General features: G+C 42.6%; 1 protein-coding gene across 1 annotated transcript in view; it reads left to right on the top strand.

Moving 5' to 3' along the window:
- Positions 1-1953, top strand: part of TEX11 (testis expressed 11) — a 377626-nt gene extending 375673 nt beyond the window's left edge. Inside the window, exons 29-30 of the mRNA XM_024240693.3 lie at positions 894-1058; positions 1706-1953. Coding sequence (XP_024096461.1) covers positions 894-1058; positions 1706-1798 — 258 coding nt within the window. The 3' untranslated portion in view covers positions 1799-1953. The remainder of the gene's footprint in view (positions 1-893; positions 1059-1705) is intronic.
- Positions 1954-20030: the final 18077 nt, after the last annotated feature.

Genomic DNA, 20030 nt, shown 5'->3' with positions numbered 1-20030 from the left:
ACCTTGTGAAGTCATCTTTACATGTGGATGCCTTGTGTCCCCAAAAGCACTGCACAACCTTTAGGATAAAAGTTTTGTCTTTTCCCTCTTAGTGCCCTCATTATCGCGGTGTTTTATGTATAGTAATTTCTTTTTGGATCCAAATGAATGAAAGGATGACAGCTGAGACAGCATTCTTGACACTCTCAAAAAGCTGCTGCCTAATGTGTCTCCTATCACATTTCTCCCTTCTGGGGCTTTAACATGAATGCTTTCTTTGTATTCCATCTCCTATGCAAGAACCAAGAAAGTAGCTTCTTAGACTAATACTTTTCACTATTGCGAAGTATTGTGAAGAAGCAAATATAATTTTGTGATTAGTCATGTTAAAGACCACTGATAAGGCTAAGGGACCATCTTAGAAATGTGTGCTGTGTTCATAGCTAGGTAGATATCGTTAATTCTGAAGATGAATATAATTTCTACTCCAAATATGGACTAACTCTGCTGACAGAAATTAAGAAATTCAATAAAACTGCTTCTTGACAACCTTATGCGAAAAGTAGAGGTAGATATTAGGGAGGTAATTGACTGAAGACAGACTCAAGGGAAGCCCCAAACAGTATACAGGTTTTTCTCCTGCTTCAGGGAGATTAGGAATCTTTCTAATTCTTTCCTTCAGTCAGAGAGGACCTCGGTTTATGTCTCTTCATGAGATCTTGCTATGGAACACTCTACAGCTGACAAACCTTCAAAGTGCTCTCCTCCTACAGTCTCCAGGAGCACAGACCTTCCTAAATGTCAGCAGAGCTCCTATTGTTTGTTTAGTAATAAAGGGACATAGCATGGATACAGGTAGTGCCACAATGAACTGTGACAATAATAACTGCAAAATTTCTGTTCTTGGATTTCAGAAAGACTACCCAGAAATGGAGATTCTCTGGCTGATGGTCAAGTCCTGGAATACTGGAGTACTTATGTTTAGCAGGAGCAAGTATGTATCTGCTGAAAAGTGGTGTGGCCTGGCCTTGCGTTTCCTTGACCACCTTACCTCCTTCAAGGAATACTATGAAACTCAGGTGAGGAGGGAGAGGGTTAGGGCAGATGACATGACCTAGGGGGCAAGAGGTTATGGCTGGGCTCTCCACAAGGACTCAACCCCATCCTCCTTGGCTAGGAAAGGATCTTGCTCATTGTTCCTCTCAGTGGTTCCATATAACTTCAAGAATCAGGAGACCATAAACAGTAATTCCTTAGAGCAAAAACCAAGAAGGACAGAGAACAGGGGGAAACTTGAGGATAGCAAATGGAATCTAATTAAGAGGAATGCCAAGAGTGAGCTCTGGAAAGATGCATCACTGTCAGTGCCAGTGCATGTGGGAAAGGACTGGCCTCTGCTCAAAGCAGTAACTGTTGAAAAAGGCATTTTCTCCAGGAACTATTCTCAGTTACAGAGTTCTGGGCCATTGGCTAACCAGGAGAGGTTTGGTGGAGAAAAAGCCTTGTTACCAAATAAGAGCAAAGGATATTTTATAGTTAAGTATCTTCTCCCTTATAATAGGGGATTCCTTTTCCTCAAGAGAGGACTGTATTTTCTCCCCAAATCTGAGATGCTTCAGATCTCCGAAGGTAACAGTTAGACTTTCATGCCATCACCATGGGTCTGGGAAGCTTTCCCACGTTTCTTTTTCCCCTCAAGAAATCTATGTGTTGTTCTCTTTCCCAGATGAATATGCTGTATAGTCAGCTTGTGGAAGCATTGAGTAACAGCAAGGGCCCAGTTTTTCATGAACATGGCTACTGGAGCAAGTCAGATTAGGCAAGCTCACGGCCACATGAAGAAGATACATTGTCCCGAGATGCTGACTGTTTAAATTTTTGCCAGAGTTTCTCTTGAGCTTTTGTTTCTGTTTTCTCAGACCCTGTTTTCATGTTGTTGAATAAACTTTCTAAAATAAAAGCATGCTGAATTTACCTTGGTGACCAGCTCATTTCTGGGGGACAAATGAATTTTCCAAAGTGCTAAGGATGATATTGAAATAGACCATGTGAGAGCAAGATGGTTTATGCCCCATGTGAACAAAAGAGAATGTTCATCCCAGTTCAACACAGATTGCATTTTATTCCCAAAGTGCTCAAATTCCTAATCCCTGAAGATATCAAAGAATCCCAGACTCTTATTTGGAAGGACCTTAGTGGTCACCAGGGCCAGCATTTATCTGATTCATGAAATCTCTCTCTAACATCCTTGAGAATCCGTTGCCCAGTTTCTAACAGAACTTATCCCAGGCCGGGCGCAGTGGCTCGTGCCTGTAATCCTAGCACTTTGGGAGGCCGAGGTGGGCAGATCACTTGAGGCCAGGAGTTCAAGACCAGCCTGGCCAACATGGCAAAACTCCATCTCTACTAAAAATACAAAAAAAAATTAGCCAGGCATGGTGGCACGTGCCTGTAGTCCCAGCTACTCGGGAGGCTGAGGCAGGAGAATCGTTTGAACCCAGGAGGCAGAGGTTGCAGTGAGCTGAGATCGAGCCACTGTACTCCAGCCTAGGTGACAGAGCAAGACTCCATCTCAAAAAAAAAAAAGGAACTTATCCCATGACAGGGAACTCCTGAGATAGCTGAACCCACCTATTTTGCTCCCTAATTGGTAAAATGTCCTACCTCATACTAAACAGAAGTCTGTCTCCCTGTGACAAATCTGCTTCCTGTGTCACAGATGCCCCTTGGAGATGCCTCTGAAGACAGAAGCCAGGCCTATCTCTGTCCTCCAGGCTTTTTCTCCTTTGAGGTAAACATCCTCAGACCCCTTGGTTGTTCCTCATGTGATCTGGTCACCTCACCTTCCAAAAGCCAAGTCCCATGTTCCAGTGAGGCCTGACCAATACAGTTGAGCAGCCTCTTTCTGGGTAGACTGGCGTTAGTGTACCATAAGATTACACTACGTTTTTCCTCCAGTTGATTTGTATTAATATTTTTAAGCTTTTGATTTTGACATAGTTTCGGACTTAAGAAAAGTTGCAACCAAGCACAAAGAATTGACATACACCCTTTATCCAGCTTCTCTATTTATTTTTTACCACATTGCCTTCCTGTCACTCTCTCAGTTTCTTTCTGAACCAGTTGAGATTAATTTGCGGACATCCTGCCCCATTTCCCCTTAATGCTTCAGTGAGTATTTCATAAAAACAAGGATACTCTCCTACATAACCACAGTACAACCATCAAAATTAGGAAATTAACAATGATTCAATTCTACCATCTAATCCACAGACCCCATTCAAATTTCACTGTTTATCCTAGTAAAGTCCTTCCTAAGTTCCGGATTATAAGTTGTATTTAGTTGTCATGTCTCTACCATCTCCTACAAACTGAAATGATTCCTCAGTCTTTCCTTATCTTTTACGACCTTGACATTTTTGAAGAGTACAGGCTAATTACTTTGTACCATGCACCTCAATTTAGGTGGTTCTGATGTTTCCTAATGATTAGCTTCAGTTTATGCATTTTGGGTAGGCATACCACAAAAAAATGGTGTGTTCTCAGTGCGTCATACCAGCAAGCACACAATGTCAATTTGCCCTGTTACTAAAGTTAAGAAGATGTCTGCCAGGTCTCTCCGATGTAAAGTCAGTTGCTAAATATTTTGTACTTAGTGGTTAATAATTAATTATGAGGTACTTTTGGTGGAAGATAGTTTGAGACTAAGTAAATACCACGTTCCTCATTAAACTTTCACCACTAGTTTTAGCATCCATTGGTGATTCTTGCCCGAACATTTGTACTGTGATGGTTACTAAATGTTGATTTTTCTGCTTCCATCATTCCTTCTTCATTTATTAGTTGGCATTGGTAAGGTAGAGGTTTTTCTTCTCCCCCATTTATTCATGTTTTTAAAATACATTTTAGTACAGACTAATGGATTCCTATTTTATTAAATGGGTTATAAGCCATTATCATTATTTATTTTGCTGCCCAAAGCTGGGTCCTACCCCCATTTGACATGTCCCCATCATTCTTTCAGCACTTCCTTATTTTGTGGCACAGTAAGATGCACCAGAGCTTATCTTGTACTTTCCCTGTGCCAGACCCGGAATCAGTCATTTCTCCAAGGAGCCATGATGCCTTATAACAGAGTGGTAGTTGGTGTCCAAGATCTGGGTCCTAGAGGTGTACTCATTGTTACAGGGGTGACATTATTTCTAGGTCCTGTCAGTGGACAGAGCTGGGAAATAAATGTGTGTATGTGTACATACGTATAGATGAATGTATACGTATACATGCACACATATAAAATCATGAGTTCATACTGATAGCTCCATTTTCTTTTCTTTTTTTTTTTTTTAGACGGAGTCTTGCTGTGTTGCCCAGGCTGGAGTGCAATGGCACTATCTCGGCTCACTGCAACCTCTGCCTCCCAGGTTCAAGTGATTCTCCTGCCTCAACCTCCCAAGTAGGTGAGACTACAGGCGTGTGCCACCACGCCTGGCTAATTTTTGTATTTTTAGTAGAGACGAGATTTCGCCATGTTGGCCAGGATGGTCTCGAACTCCTGACCTCAGCAGATCCACCCGCCTCGGCCTCCCAAAGTGCTGGGATTATAAGCGTGAGCCACCATACCTGGCTGATAGCTCCATTTTCAATCCAACACCAGTGGATTTATTCTAGCTTTCTCCCCTTTCCCTATTTGTAACTCTTTCTTTCAACATTGAGAAGCCTGGCTGATTCACCTCTGATATTCACTTATTGGCTCATTCTCTCTGTGTGATCCCAATCTCCTAGTCATTTTGGTTGTCTCCCCAGCCCTAACCTCACCAACCTGACCAAGAGGCTGCCCCTTTGGCCCAAGCCCCAGTGAACACTCTGGCCAACTTATCAAGGGAGCCTCCAGTCTAGAGAGCAAGCAAGCTGAGTTTCTAGCTGAACCTGCCACCAGGCCCTGCCCCTGACCCCTGCCTCGCCGAGGGGAAGGGAAAGAAACCACATGGCATCGAAGCAGGCCCTTCATGTTGTTGACTCACCAGGCTCACTGTTTGCTCTTCCCTGCCTTCACCTTAGTTTGCTCCTACTTATCTTTGAGAAGTCAGCTCATGCGTCAGTTCCTCGGAAAAACTTTCCCTAACTAGGTCAGGTTCTCTTATTCTATGCTCTCAGCATTGTTTTATTCTTCACAGCTTAAAATAAATACATTTGTTTGTGGAATAATTTGATTAATGTCCGTTTCCCTCAATAGTCTTTAAGCTCCATGAGAGAAGATGGTGTGTTTTCCTCACCATTGTATAATCCCAGGGTCTAGCACAGTGCCTGGCATGCTTTTTTTTTTTTTTTTTTTTTGAGATAGGGTCCTGCTCTGTTGCCCAGGCTGGAGGGCAGTGGTGCGATCTCAGCTCACTGCAGCCTCCGCCTCCTGGGCTGCAATGATCCTCCCATCTCAGTCTTACAAGTAGCTGGGACTATAGATGAGTGCCACCACACCCGGCTAATTTTTCTATTTTTTGTAGAGACGGGATTTCACCATGTTGCCCAGGCTGCTCTCGAGCTCCTGAGCTCAAATGATCTGCTTGCCTCTGCCTCCCAGAGTGCTGGGATTACAGGTATGAGCCACTGTACCTGGCCTGCCTGGTACTTCCAATAAATATTTGTTGAAAGAAAAATGAAAACTTCTAAGTCTTTTTTTCTACACATACGGCCATTAATTAATGTTTCTGCTTGTACTTCCAGGTTTTTGTGTTTGTTTTTGAAACAGCATTTCGCTCTGTCACCCAGGCCACAGTGCAGTGGCTCAATCATAGCTCACTGCAGCTTCAAACTCCCAGGCTCAAGTGATCCTCCTGCCTCAGCCTCCCGAGTAGCAGGGACCACAGGCGTGCACCACCATGATTAGCTAATTTTTTTATTATTATTTTTAGTAGAGACGAGGTCTCACTATGTTGTCCAGGGTCTCAAACTCCTGAGCTCAAGTGATCTTCCTGCTTCAGCTTCCCAAAATGTTAGGATTGCAGGCATGAGCCGCCATGTCCGGCCTACTTCCAGTTTTTAAAACATCTAATTGGCTGGGTGTGGTGGCTCACGCCTGTAATTCCAGCTCTTTGGGAGGCCGAGGCAGGCAGATCACCTGAGGTCGGGAGTTTGAGACCAGCCTGACCAACATGGAGAAACCCCGTCTCTACTAAAAATACAAAAATTAGCCGGACGTGGTGGCGCATGCCTATAATCCCAGCTACTCGGGAGGCTGAGGCAGGAGAGTCGCTTGAACCTGGGAGGTGGAGGTTACAGTGAGCCAAGATCGTGCCATTGCACTCCAGCCTGGGCAACGAGCGAAACTCCATCTCAAAAAAAACAAACAACAACAACAACAACAAACATCTAATTGATTGTATCACTATTAAATTGCTCTTGCCAGCTAATCTTTTTGGATGCAGAGTCTATCTTTAAGTATGTTACTTATCCCTCTCAGGCTGACATCATCTGCACATTTGATCAGCATGCCAGCTAATAGCTTTAACCAAGTATATGATAAAACACTGAACAGGAGAGGGCTGAGACCAAGCTTGGTGAAGTGCTTTGCAGTCTTACTTCTGGGTTATTTCATTCACGCAACAAATATTTCCTGAACACTTCCTGCTAATGGACTGGACACTTCATGGTACAAGGGATAAAGTGGTGAACAAAATAGAGGATCAAGTCTCTCCTTCAAAGAGCTTACATTCTAGTGGGGGCAATAGATAATAAACTAGTATATAAATAACTTAAACATTGATCCATTAATAGCAGACTTTGGGATGATCATTTGCCTGCTCAATAATTGTACCATCTACATTTTTCCAGCCTTTTCACAAGAATGTCATGAGTGATTTTTGTCAATGCCTTGCTGGAACCCAGCTACACTTTACCCATTTTCAAAGCTTTACCCATTTATGTTGATTTACTAAGCTCATTTCAGAAAAGAAAATGAGCTTACTCTGTCTTAAGCTATTCTTAGGTAAAGGGTTTATAAACTCTTTGTGATCACTAGCTCCCCTCTAAAGACTCTCATGCAAACCATTCCTTCCAATAACGTATTCCAGAAACTTGCTTGGGATTAAGATGAAACCTTCTTGTCTAAAGCTTGTGAAATCTATCTTCTTCCAAAAAAAAAGCGGGGGGGAGGGTGGCCAGGTGCAGTGGCTCACGCCTGTAATCCCAGCACTTTGGGAGGCCGAGGCGGGCAGACCACGAGGTCAGGAGATCAAGACCATCCTGGCTAACACGGTGAAACCCCGTCTCTACTAAAAATACAAAAAAATTAGCCGGGTGTGGTGGCGGGTGCCTGTAGCCCCAGCTACTCGGGAGGCTGAGGCAGGAGAATGGTGTGAACCCGGGAGGTATAGCTTGCAGTGAGCTGAGATCGCGCCACTGCACTCCAGAGCCTGGGCAATGGAGCGAGACTTCATCTCAATAAAAGAAAAGCATAATCCTTCTCTAGGCTTTGGGGCATCTCTCATCCCCCATGATTCCCCAAAGGTTACAAACACCAGTTTAGCGATCTCACTATAGGTTCTCTCAACATCCTGACATACAATTTGTCCAGGTCAAGAGACTCATTTAAAGCACCTTGGTGCTTTCTTACTTACCATGATCCCCAGTTGCCAATGTCTACTTGACCCCTTCCAATCTAATGTTCAGAGTTTGGATGGCAGAGAAGACCAAAGCAAAGTAGGAATTACAGGGTCATACTTATCTTTGTTGTCTGGCAAGCATTGCACCATTTTATTTTCCATTTTATACCCTGTGGTACTATTGGAATTTTTTTTTACGTGTGCTTATATTACTTTTATAATTTAAAAAACTAATTATAACTAAAACATACTATGTGCCCCAAATGGACTTGAAGGCTTCCTTGATTTGTTTTTTGATGCAAACTAAACTGTAAATGGCCTCTGTTTTTTTAACTCCTAGAATTAGTTCATTTTGGGCCAGGCCTTCCTGACATGACTCGGGCAGTTCCATTTTACCATCTTATATTCTTCCTTGGTCAGATGCTCTTCTTTCTACCTTTTTAATGTCTCATCATCAAAGAACCCTCTGTCGGCCAGGCGCGGTGGCTCATGCCTGTAATCCCAGCACTTGGGGAGGCCAAGGTGGGCAGATCACCTGAGGTCGGGAGTTCAAGACCAGCCTGACCAACATGGAGAAACCCTGTCTCTACTAAAAAAAAAAAAAAAAGAAATACAAAATTGGCCAGGCATGGTGGCACATGCCTGTAATCCCAGCTACTCAGGAGGCTGAGGCAGGAGAATCGCTTGAACCCAGGAGGCAAAGGTTGTGGTGGGCTGAGATTGCGCCATTACACTCCAGCCTGGGCAACAGGAGAAAAACTCCATCTCAAAACAAAGAACTCTCTGTGTCTTTGCATCATTTTCTTTAAATACCCCTCCTTTTACGTGTTCCTTAAAATAATTCACACATATACGGTCAGAATTTAGTTTTTAAGAGCCTTTCAACCCTTCTGGGAAGGCAGCCAGGTAGAAAGTGCAGGAAAACTAACAATTAATGCATACCCACTAAGAGCTAAGCACTTACACATGTGCTATCTCATTTAATTGGATAACAACCCTGTGAAGTAGGTGATTCCATTTCATTCCTTCCTTCTTTCACTTGCTCTCTTCCGTTTCTCCTTAGTGATTCCTGTGAGAAAGTGAAGCTCAGAGAGTTTAAGTAACTTAACCAAGGTAACACAGCTGGTAAATGGCATAGCCATGATTTAAAGTCACATCTGGCCAGGTGCAATGGTTCATACCTGTTATCCCAGCATTTTAGGAGGCTGAGGCAGGTGAATTGCTTGAGCCCAGGAGTTCAAGACCAGCCTGGGCAACATGGTGAAACCCACTCTCTACAACAAAATACAAAACTTAGCCAGGTGTCGTGATGAGTGTCTGTAGTCCCAGCTACTCAAAAGGCTGAGGTGGGAGGATCACTTGACCTTGGGAGGCAGAGGTTGCAGTGAGCTGAGATTATACCACTGTACTCCAGCCTGGGTGACAAAGTGAGACTCTGTCTCAAAAAAAAAAAAAAAAATGTAAGTCATATGTATCGGACCTGTCCTCACTCTTTTCCCTCATGCTACCTTTCTTTTCTCTGAACTTTGAAGTCTGCCCTCTTAAATTCTTAGGCAAAAAATACCTTACTATGTCTAGCCTTATGCTGTCACAAACTGACACCATATGGTTCCACAAGTTTCCACTTCACCCATCAGTTCTTCATTAATTGGTCAGAATTCGGTAATAAACAGCAAACAGTCCCTCTTGTTGATTTCTTTACGTTCTGAGGGGTAATATCGTCAGCAAGACAAGTAAAGAATTTCCAGACCAGGCAAGGTGGCTCACACCTGTAATCCCAACACCTTGAGAGGCCAGGGAGGGCAGATCACCTGAGGTCAGGAGTTCGAGATGAGCCTGGGCAACATAGTGAAACCCCATCTCTACTAAAAATACAAAGATTAGCAGGGCATGGTAGAGGGTGCCTGTAATACCAGCTATGGGAGGCTGAGGCAGGAGAATCATGTGAACCTGGGATACGGAAGTTGCAATGAACTGAGATCATGCCACTGCACTCCAGCCTGTGAGACAGAGTGAGACTTTGTTTCAAAAAGAAAAAAAAAAAAAAGAAGGCCCATTCCAAGATGGCTGAATAGGAACAGCTCTGGTCTGCAGCTCCCAGCATGATCGACTCAGAAGACTGTTGATTTCTGCATTTCCAACTGAAGTACCTGGTTCATCTCATTGGGACTGGTTGGACAGTGGGTGCAGCCCACTGAGGGTGAGCTGCTGAAGCAGGGTGGGACATTGCCTCACCCAGGAAGCGCAAGGGGTCAGGGGATTTCCCTTTCTTAGCCAAGGGAAGCCGTGACAGACTGTACCGGAAAATCGGGACACTCCCACCCAAATACTGCACTTTTCCAATGGTCTTAGCAAACGGCACACCAGGAGATTATATCCCACGCCTGGCTCGGCAGCTCCCATGCCCACAGAGCTTTGCTGACTGCTAGCGCAGCAGTCCGAGATCAAACTGCAAGGTAGCAGCCTGGCTGGGGGAGGGTCATCCACCATTGCAGAGGCTTCAGTAGGTAAACAAAGCGGCCAGGAAGCTCGAACTGGGTGGAGCCCACTGCAGCTCAATGAGGCCTGCCTCCCTCTGTAGACTCCACCTCTGGGGGCAGGGCATAGCTGAACAAAAGGCAGAAGAAACTTCTGCAGACTTAAACGTCCCTGTCTGACGTCTCTGAAGAGAGCAGTGGTTCTCCCAGCACAGTGTTTGAGCTCTGAGAACAGACAGACTGCCTCCTCAAGTGGGTCCCTGAGCCCCATGTAGCATAACTGGGAGACGTCTCCCAGTGGGGGCCAATTGACACATCATACAGCAGAATGCCCCTCTGAAACGAAGCTTCCAGAGGAAGAATCAGGCAGCAATGTTTCCTGTCCTGCAATATTTGCTGTTCTGCAGCCTCCATGGCTGTTACCCAGGCAAACAGGGTCTAGAGTGGACCTCCAGCAAACTCCAACAGACCTGCAGCTGAGGGACCTGACTGGTAGAAGGAAAACTAACAAACAGAGAGAAATAGCATCAACATCAACAAAAAGGACATCCACACCAAAACCCTATCTGTAGGTCACCATCATCAAAGACCAAAGATAGATAAAACCACAAAGATGGGGAGAAACCAGAGCAGAAAAGCTGAAAATTCTAAAAACCAGAGCGCCTCTTCTCCTCCAAAGGATCACAGCTCCTCGCCAGCAACGGAACAAAGCTGGACAGAGAATGACTTTGATGAGTTCACAGAACTAGGCTTCAGAAGGTCGGTAACAACAAACTTCTCCAAGCTAAAGGAGGATGTTCGAACCCATCGCAAGGAAGCTAAAAACCTTGAAACAAGATTAGACAAATGGCTAACTAGAATAAACAGTGTAGAGAAGACCTTAAATGACCTGATGGAGCTGAAAACCATGGCATGAGAACTACGTGACGCATGCACAAGCTTCAGTAGCCAATTCGATCACGTGGAAGAAAGGGTACCAGTGACTGAAGATCAAATTAATGAAATGCAATGAGAAGAGAAGTTTAGAGAAAAAAGAGTAAAAAGAAACAGACAAATCCTCCAAGAAATATGGGACTATGTGAAAAAACCAAATTTACGTTTGATTGGTATACCTGAAAGTGATGGGGAGAATGGAACCAAGTTGGAAAACACTCTTCAGGATATTATCCAGGAGAACTTCCCAAACCTAGCAAGGCAGGCCAAAATTCAAATTCAGGGGAAATTCCGAGAACACCACTAAGATACTCCTCTAGAAGAGCAATCCCAAGACATATAATTGTCAGATTCACCAAGGTTGAAATGAAGGAAACAATGTTAAGGGCAGCCAGAGAGAAAGGTCAGGTGACCCACAAAGGGAAGCCCATCGGACTAACAGCTGATCTCTCAGCAGAAACTCTACAAGCCAGAAGAGAGTGGGGGCCAATATTCAACATACTTGAAGGAAAGAATTTTCAACCCAGAATTTCATATCCAGCCAAACTAAGCTTCATAAGTGAAAGAGAAATAAAATCCTTTACAGACAAGCAAATGCTGAGAGATTTTGTCACCAGCAGGCCTCCCTTACAAAAACTCCTGAAGGAAGCACTAAACATGGAAAGAAACAACCCGTACCAGCCACTGCAAAAACATGCCAAATTGTAAAGACCATTGATGCTAGGACGAAACTGCATCAATTAACGTGCAAAATAACCAGCTAGTATCATAATGACGGGATCAAATTCACACATAACAATATTAACCTTAAATGTAAATGGGCTAAATGCCCCAATTAAAAGACACAGACCAGCAAATTGGATAAAGACTCAAGACCCATCAGTGTGCTATATTCAGGAGACCCATCTCACACGCAGAGACACACATAGGCACAAAATAAAGGGATGGAGGAAGATCTACCAAGCAAATGGAAAGCAAAAAAGAGCAGGGGTTATAATCCTAGTCTCTGATAAAACAGACTTTAAACCAACAAAGATCAAAAGAGACAAGCCATTACATATTGGTAAAGGGATCAATTCAACAAGAAGAGCTAACTATCTTAAATATATATGCACCCAATACAGGAGCATCCCGATTCATAAAGCAAGTCCTTAGAGATCTACAAAGAGACTTAGACTCCCACACAATAATAATGGGAGGCTTTAACACCCCACTGTTAATATTAGACAGATCAATGAGACAGAAAGTGAACAAGGATATCCAGGACTTGAACTCAGCTCTGCACCAAGCAGACCTAATAGACATCTATAGAACTCTCCACCCGAAATCAACAGAGTATACATTCTTCTGAGCACCACATCACACTTATTCCAAAATTGCCCACATAGTTGGAAGTAAAGCACTCCTCAGCAAATGTAAAAGAACAGAAATCACAACAAACTGTCTCTCAGACCACAGTGCAATCAAATTAGAACTCAGGATTAAGAAACTCACTCAAAACCACACAACTACATGGAAACTGAACAACCTGCTCCTGAATGACTACTGGGCACATAATGAAATGAAGGCAGAAATAAAGATGTTCTTTGAAACCAGTGAGAACAAAGACACAACGTACCAGAATCTCTGGGACACATTTAAAAGCAGTGTGTAGAGGCAAATTTGTAGCACTAATTGCCCACAAGAGAAAGGAGGAAAGGTCTAAAATCGACACCCTAACATCACAATTAAAAGAACTAGAGAAGCAAGAGCAAACACATTCAAAAGCTAGCAGAAGGCAAGAAATAACTAAGATCAGAGCAGAACTAAAGGAGATAAAGACACAAAAACCCTTTAAAAAATCAATGAGTCCAGGAGCTGTTTTTTTTTTTTTTAAAGATCAACAAAATTGATAGACCGCTACCAAGACTAATTAAGAAGAAAAGAGAGAAGAATCAAATAGATGCAATAAAAAATGATAAAGGGGATATCACCACCGATCCCACAGAAATACAAACTACCGTCAGAGAATACTATAAACACCTCTATGCAAATAAACTAGAAAATCTAGAAGAAATGGATAAATTCCTGGACACATACACCTTCCCAAGACTACACCAGGAAGAAGTTGAATCTCTGAATAGACCAATAACAGGCTCTGAAATTGAGGCAATAATTAATAGCCTACCAACCAAAAATATACAGGACCAGAAGGATTCACAGCCGAATTCTACGAGAGGTACAAAAAGGAGCTGGTGCCATTCTTTCTGAAACTATTCCAATCAATAGAAAAAGAGGGAATCCTCCCTAACTCATTTTAGGAGGCCAGCATCATCCTGATACTAAAGCCTGGCAGAGACACAACCAAAAAAGAGAATTTTAGACCAATATCCCTGATGAACATCAATGCAAAAATCCTCAATAAAATACTGGCAAACCGAATCCAGCAGCACATCAAAAAGCTTATCCACCAAGATCAAGTTGGCTTCAACCTTGGGATACAAGGCTGGTTCAACATACAGAAATCAACAAATGTAATCCATCACATAAATGGAAGCAAAGGCAAAAACTACATGATTATCTCAATAGATGCAGAAAAGGCCTTCGACAAAATTCAACAACCCTTCATGCTAAAAACTCTCAATAAACTAGGTATTGATGGAATGTATCTCAAAATAATAAGAGCTATTTGTGACAAACCGACAGCCAATATCACACTGAGTGGGCAAACACTGGAAGCATTCCCTTTGAAAACCAGCATCAGACAAAGATGTCCTCTCTCACCACTCCTATTCAACATAGGGTTGGAAGTTCTGGCCAGGGCAATCAGGCAAGAGAAAGAAATAAAGGTTATTCAATTAGGAAAAGAGGAAGTCAAATTGTCCCTGTTTGCAGATGACGTGAATGTATATGTAGAAAACCCCATCATCTCAGCCCCAAATCTCCTTAAGCTGATAAGCAACTTCAGCAAAGTCTCAGGATACAAAATCAACGTGCAAAAATCACAAGCATTCCTATACACCAATAACGGACAAACAGAGAGCCAAATCATGAGTGAACTCCCATTCACAATTACTACAGAGAATAAAATACCTAGGAATCCAACTTACAAGGGATGTGAAAGACCTCTTCAAGGAGAACTACAAACCACTGCTCAATGAAATAAAAGAGGATACAAACAAATGGAAGAACATTCCATGCTCATGGGTAGGAAGAATCAATATCATGAAAATGGCCATACTGCCCAAGGTAATTTATAGATTCAATGCCATCCCCATCAAGCTACCAATGACTTTCTTCACAGAATTGGAAAAAACTACATTAAATTTCATATGGAACCAAAAAAGAGCCTGCATTGCTAAGACAATCCTAAGCAAAAAGAACAAAGCTTGAGTCATCACCCTACCTGACTTCAAACTATACTACAAGGCTACAGTAACCAAAACAGCATGGTACTGGTACCAAAACAGAGATATAGACCAATGGAATAGAACAGAGACCTCAGAAATAACACCACACATCTACAACCATCTGATCTTTGACAAGCCTGACAAAAACAAGCAATGGGGAAAGGATTCCCTATTTAATAAATGGTATTAGGAAAACTGGCTAGCCATATGGAGAAAGCTGAAACTGGATCCCTTCCTTACACCTTATACAAAATTAATTCAAGATGGATTAAAGACTTAAATGTTAGACCTAAAACCATAAAAACCCTAGAAGAAAACCTAGGCAATACCATTCAGGACATAGGCATGGGCAAAGACTTCATGACTAAAACACCAAAAGCAATGGCAACAAAAGCCAAAATTGACAAATGGGATCTAATTAAATTAAAGAGCTTCTGCACGGCAAAAGAAACTATCATCAGAGTGAAAAGGCAACCTACAGAATGGGAGAAAATTTTTGCTATCTTCTCATCTGACAAAGGGCTAATATCCAGAATCTACAAAGAACTTAAACAAATTTACAAGAAAAAAAAGCAACAACCCCATCAAAAAGTGGGCGAAGGATATGAACAGACACTTCTCAAAAGAAGACATTTATGCAGCCAAAAGACACATGAAAAAATGCTCATCATCACTGGCCATCAGAGAAATGCAAATCAAAACCACAATGAGATACCATCTCACACCAGTTAGAATAGCTACCATTAAAAAGTCAGGAAACAACAGGTGCTGGAGAGGATGTGGAGAAATAGGAACACTTTTACACTGTTGGTGGGACTGTAAACTAGTTCAACCATTGTGGAAGTCAGTGTGGCGATTCCTCAAGAATCTAGAACTAGAAATACCATTTGACCCAGTGATCCCATTACTGGGTATATACCCAAAGGATTATAAATCATGCTACTATAAAGACACATGCACACGTATGTTTATTGCAGCACTATTCACAATAGGAAAGACTTGGAACCAACCCAAATGTCCATCAGTGATAGACTGGATTAAGAAAATGTGGCACATATTCACCATGGAATACTATGCAGCCATAAAAAAGGATGAGTTCATGTCCTTTGTAAGGACATGGATGAAGCTGCAAACCATCATTCTCAGCAAACTATCGCAAGGACAGAAAACGAAACACCGCATGTTCTCACTCATAGGTGAGAATTGAACAATGAGAACACTTGGACACAGGGTGGGGAACATCACACACCGGGGCCTGTTGTGGGGTGGGGGGGTGGGGGAGGGATGGCATTAGGAGAAATACCTAATGTAAATGACGAGTTAATGGGTGCAGCACACCAACATGGCACATGTATACATATGTAACAAACCTGCTCGTTGTGCACATGTACCCTAGAACTTAAAGTATAATTTTAAAAAAAAGAAGAATTTCTAAATGTCCTGCTTTGTGTGTGTGTGTGTGTGTGTGACCGAGTTTCATTCTTGTTGCCCAGGCTGGAGTGCAATGGCACTATCTCAGCTCACTGCAACCTCTGCCTCCCAGGTTCAAGTGATTCTCCTGCCTCAGCCTGCCGAGTAGCTGGGATTACAGGCACGTCCCACCACGCCCGGCTAATATTTGTATTTTTAGTAGTGACGGGGTTTCATCATGTTGGCCAAGCTGGTCTCAAACTCCTGACCTCAGGTGATCCGACCGCCTCGGCCTCCCAAAGTGCTGGGATTACAGGCGTGAGCCACCGTGCCTGGCCAAATGTCCTGCTTTTAAGCAAAGGAAACTTACAGCAACTCTGAGCAAAGTCCCTCATTGCTGCTGTATCTTGCCCTGTGCCATCTTTGTGATGTGCATCAGGAATATGTCACCTATTTCCTCCATTTTGCAGGGCAGTGGTATGTTACACTATATAACTCCCCTCTTTCTTTCCCTATTTTTTTTTTTTTAGATGGAGTCTCACTCTGCCACCAGGCTGGAGTGCAGTGGCGTGATCTCAGCTCACTGCAACCTCCACCTCCCGGGTTCAAGCCATTCTCCTGCCTCAGCCTCCTGAGTGGCTGGGACTACAGGCGCCCGCCACCACGCCTGGCTAATTTTTGTATTTTTAGTAGAGACGGGGTTTCGCCATGTTGGCCAAGATGGTCTTGATCTCTTAACCTCGTGATCCGCCCGCCTCAGCCTCCCAAAGTGCTGGGATTACAGGCATGAGCCACCGCACCCGGCCCTTTCTCCTTTTAACTTCACCAAAACTCTGTAGAGGGCTATGTCCCCACCTTTGTGGATTTCTATGCATATAGCACAACGTCATCTCCCATTCTAAAGGACGTCTTCTTAGGCTTCTTCAAATGCCAAATTCCAGTTGTAAGTTTCATTCCCCCAAATCTTAGTGATACCTCTTAGCTAGTATTTATTACCATGAGTTAAAAATTCAAGTTCACTCTATAATATTAAGTTGAACCATATGAGGTCACCATTTTTGTAGGTCAAAAACAGTTGGATAATGGCAATTTCATATGGTTCAAACTAATGCATGTGCTGTGTATTGATACCAAGACAGCTGAAGCTGTAAGTTCTATTTATGACTCTTTTCCAAGAGATATTCTTCTGTCCCTTAATGGGCACCTCCCCCAGTACTGTTCTTGCTGTCATATCTGATATCATTCCAGAGCAATTGATTTTATAATATTATCAGGACACTTTTTTCCTTTCCCTTCCATTTTCAATTTAAAGTTCTCTTTATCAGATGAACATGGCTCTCGGTAAACACATTTTTCCCAGTTATCATAGAGAACTCTGTCCTTAGTCAAGAGCCCAGCAATTCAGTATTTTAAACCATGATCCAGACAAAACAAATCCTATTCTAAAATTCCATCTCTAGGGGATCACCCCACTGTGCCCATATCGCAGCTACTTGGGAGGCTGAGGTGGGAGGATTGCTTGAGGCCAGGAGTTTGAGGCTGCAGTGAACTATGATCCTGCCTGTGAATAGCCACTGCACTCCAGCTGGAGCAACATAGGACAATCCCATCTCAAAAATAAATAAATAAATTTTTAAAATTCCATCTCAAAAGGCAGCCATTTCATTATATATATAATGTACATTATACATTATATAATATATACTATATTATATAATATATACTATATATAATATATAGTATATAATTGTATATTATATATATAGTATATATAGAGTATATATAGTATATAATATATAATAGTATGTAATATATAGTATATATAGTATATAATATATGGTATATAATAGTATATAATATAATATATACTATATATAATATAGTATATATTATATATAATATATAACGTATGTTATATATTATATATAATATACATTATATAATGTATATTATATATAACGTACATTATAATGTATATTATATATAACGTATGTTATATATAATATATAATGTATATTATATATAATGTATATTATATATATTTATATCCTTTTTTTTTTTTGAGATGGAGTTTCACTCTTGTTGCCCAGGCTGGAGTGCAATGGAACGATCTCTGCTCACTGCAACCTCCGCCTCCCAGGTTCAAGCAATTCTCCTGCATCAGCCTCCTGAGTAGCTGGGATTGCAGGCGCCCGCCATCACGCCTGGCTAATTCTGTATTTTTAGTAGAGATAGGGTTTCTCCATGTTGGCCAGGCTGGTCTTGAACTCCCGACCTCGGGTGATCCACCCATCTTGGCCTCCAAAAGTGCTGGGATTACAGGCGTGAGCCACCATGCCCAGCCTATATATTCTTTTCTATTCCAAAGTATCAATTTTCTTGTGTAAGAGGAAAACAAAACCACCTGGTCCCCCAAGTCCTTGAATTTTCTGCCCACAACTTTATAGTCCTTGAAAATCATTTCCATGTCCCCTTTGGTGTAGCCACTCATCCCTACAAGAGGGACAACTGCTAGAATAAGAGGTGGAGGGGGGTGGAGATGGGCAGCATTTATTTGACTTGATGGGTTTCCCACAGCTCTTTGTTAAATGGTAATGAAAATATATGATCAAAGGCAAGTCATGTTATGTCTGCATATTTACAGCCCCCTCCATATCATCAATCAGGAAGTCACCAACTTCATTCATTCATTCATTCATTCATCTGTCCATTCATCCAGTGAATAACTGTGGTTTAGATCCTCAATGAGCTTATAGTCTGATAGGGGAAGGGGTTAGGCTTCCATTTATTGTATTAGAACGATTACAATATTAAAGATGGGGGTGGGTGCTATGAAAGTGGGGGGAAAGTACTGAGATTCCAAAGGAGGGAATAAGGAAATGCTTTGCAGGCAGGGCACCCAGTCACTGCTCATGCCTGTAATCCCAGCACTTTGGGAGGCTGAGGCAGGAGGACCACTTGAGGCCAGGAGTTGAAGAGCAGCCTGGCCATCATGGTGAAACCCTGTCGCTACTAAAAATACAAAAATTAGCCAGGTGTGGTGGTGTGCACCCGCAATCCCAGCTATTCGGGAGGCTGAGGCATCAGAATCGCTTGAACTCAGGAGGTGGAGTTTGCAGTGAGCCAAGATCGCATCACTGCACTCCAGCCTGGGTGACAGCATGAGACTCCATCTCAAAATAATAATAATAATAATAATAAGGAAATGCTTTGTGGAGAAGTTTGAACTGGGCTTTAAAGATGTATAGGATTTGGACATAAGGAAGGAAAGGAGAGGTATTCCAGGCAAAAGGAAAAGCATGGCAAAGGTGCATAGCTTTGTGTGAGGGGCAGTGGGTTCAGTGTATTTGCAGCATGGAGCCCTTAAAGGGGAATAGTGGGAAGAGGTTAAAAAGGCAGGTTGGAAGCAGACTATGGAGGGTCTGGAATATCTGCCTAAGGAGTTTAGACTTTATTGTGTAAACCACTGAAGGAGTTTGAGCTTGGGAGTGGCAGGGTCAGACATGGACCCCAGGAGTATTAACCCGGGCAACACTGGGTAAATCGGATTGGAGAAGGGAGAGGGTAGAGGAAGGAAGACTAATTTGGAGGCCACTATAATCTCCTTATGTTGCCCTTTTTCCTTTTCTTTTCTTTTCTTTCTTTCTTTTTTTTTTTTTTTTTTTTTTGAGATGGAGTCTCAGTCTGTCACCCAGGTTGGAGTGCAATGGTGCGATCTCGGCTCACTGCAACCTCTGCTTCCCAGGTTCAAGTGATTCTCCTGCCTCAGCCTCCCGAGTAGCTGGGACTACAGGCACGTGCCACCACACCTGGCTAATTTTTGTATTTTTAGTAGAGATGGGGTTTCACTATGTTGGCCAAGTTGGTCTCGAACTTCTGACCTTGTGATCCGCCTGCCTTGGCCTCCCAAAGTGCTGGGATTACAGGCATAAGCCACTGCGCCCAGCCCTATGTCACCCTTTTATAAAGGTCCACAATTTTCTTAACAGCACTTATCAGTTTGTGTGATTATTTATTTAATATCAGACTAGCTCCAAGACAGTAAACTCCGTAAGGGCAGAGGCCGTATCTGTTTTGCTCACTATTGTATCCACAGGGTCTGACACACAGAAGGAGACAATAATTGACAGTGCCAAATATAACAGAAAGGCTGAATTGTATGTTGGTTGAATGAATGCAAATAATGAAGAATTGAAATGGGGCAACTGCAGTGAAACCCTGTCTCTACTAAAAGTACAAAAGTT

This window comes from Pongo abelii, chromosome X (genome assembly GCF_028885655.2).
Source record: "Pongo abelii isolate AG06213 chromosome X, NHGRI_mPonAbe1-v2.0_pri, whole genome shotgun sequence".
Taxonomy (NCBI): Eukaryota; Metazoa; Chordata; class Mammalia; order Primates; family Hominidae; genus Pongo; species Pongo abelii.
Note: the sequence above shows the minus strand (reverse complement) of the source record. Positions and strands in the feature narration are given on the sequence as shown.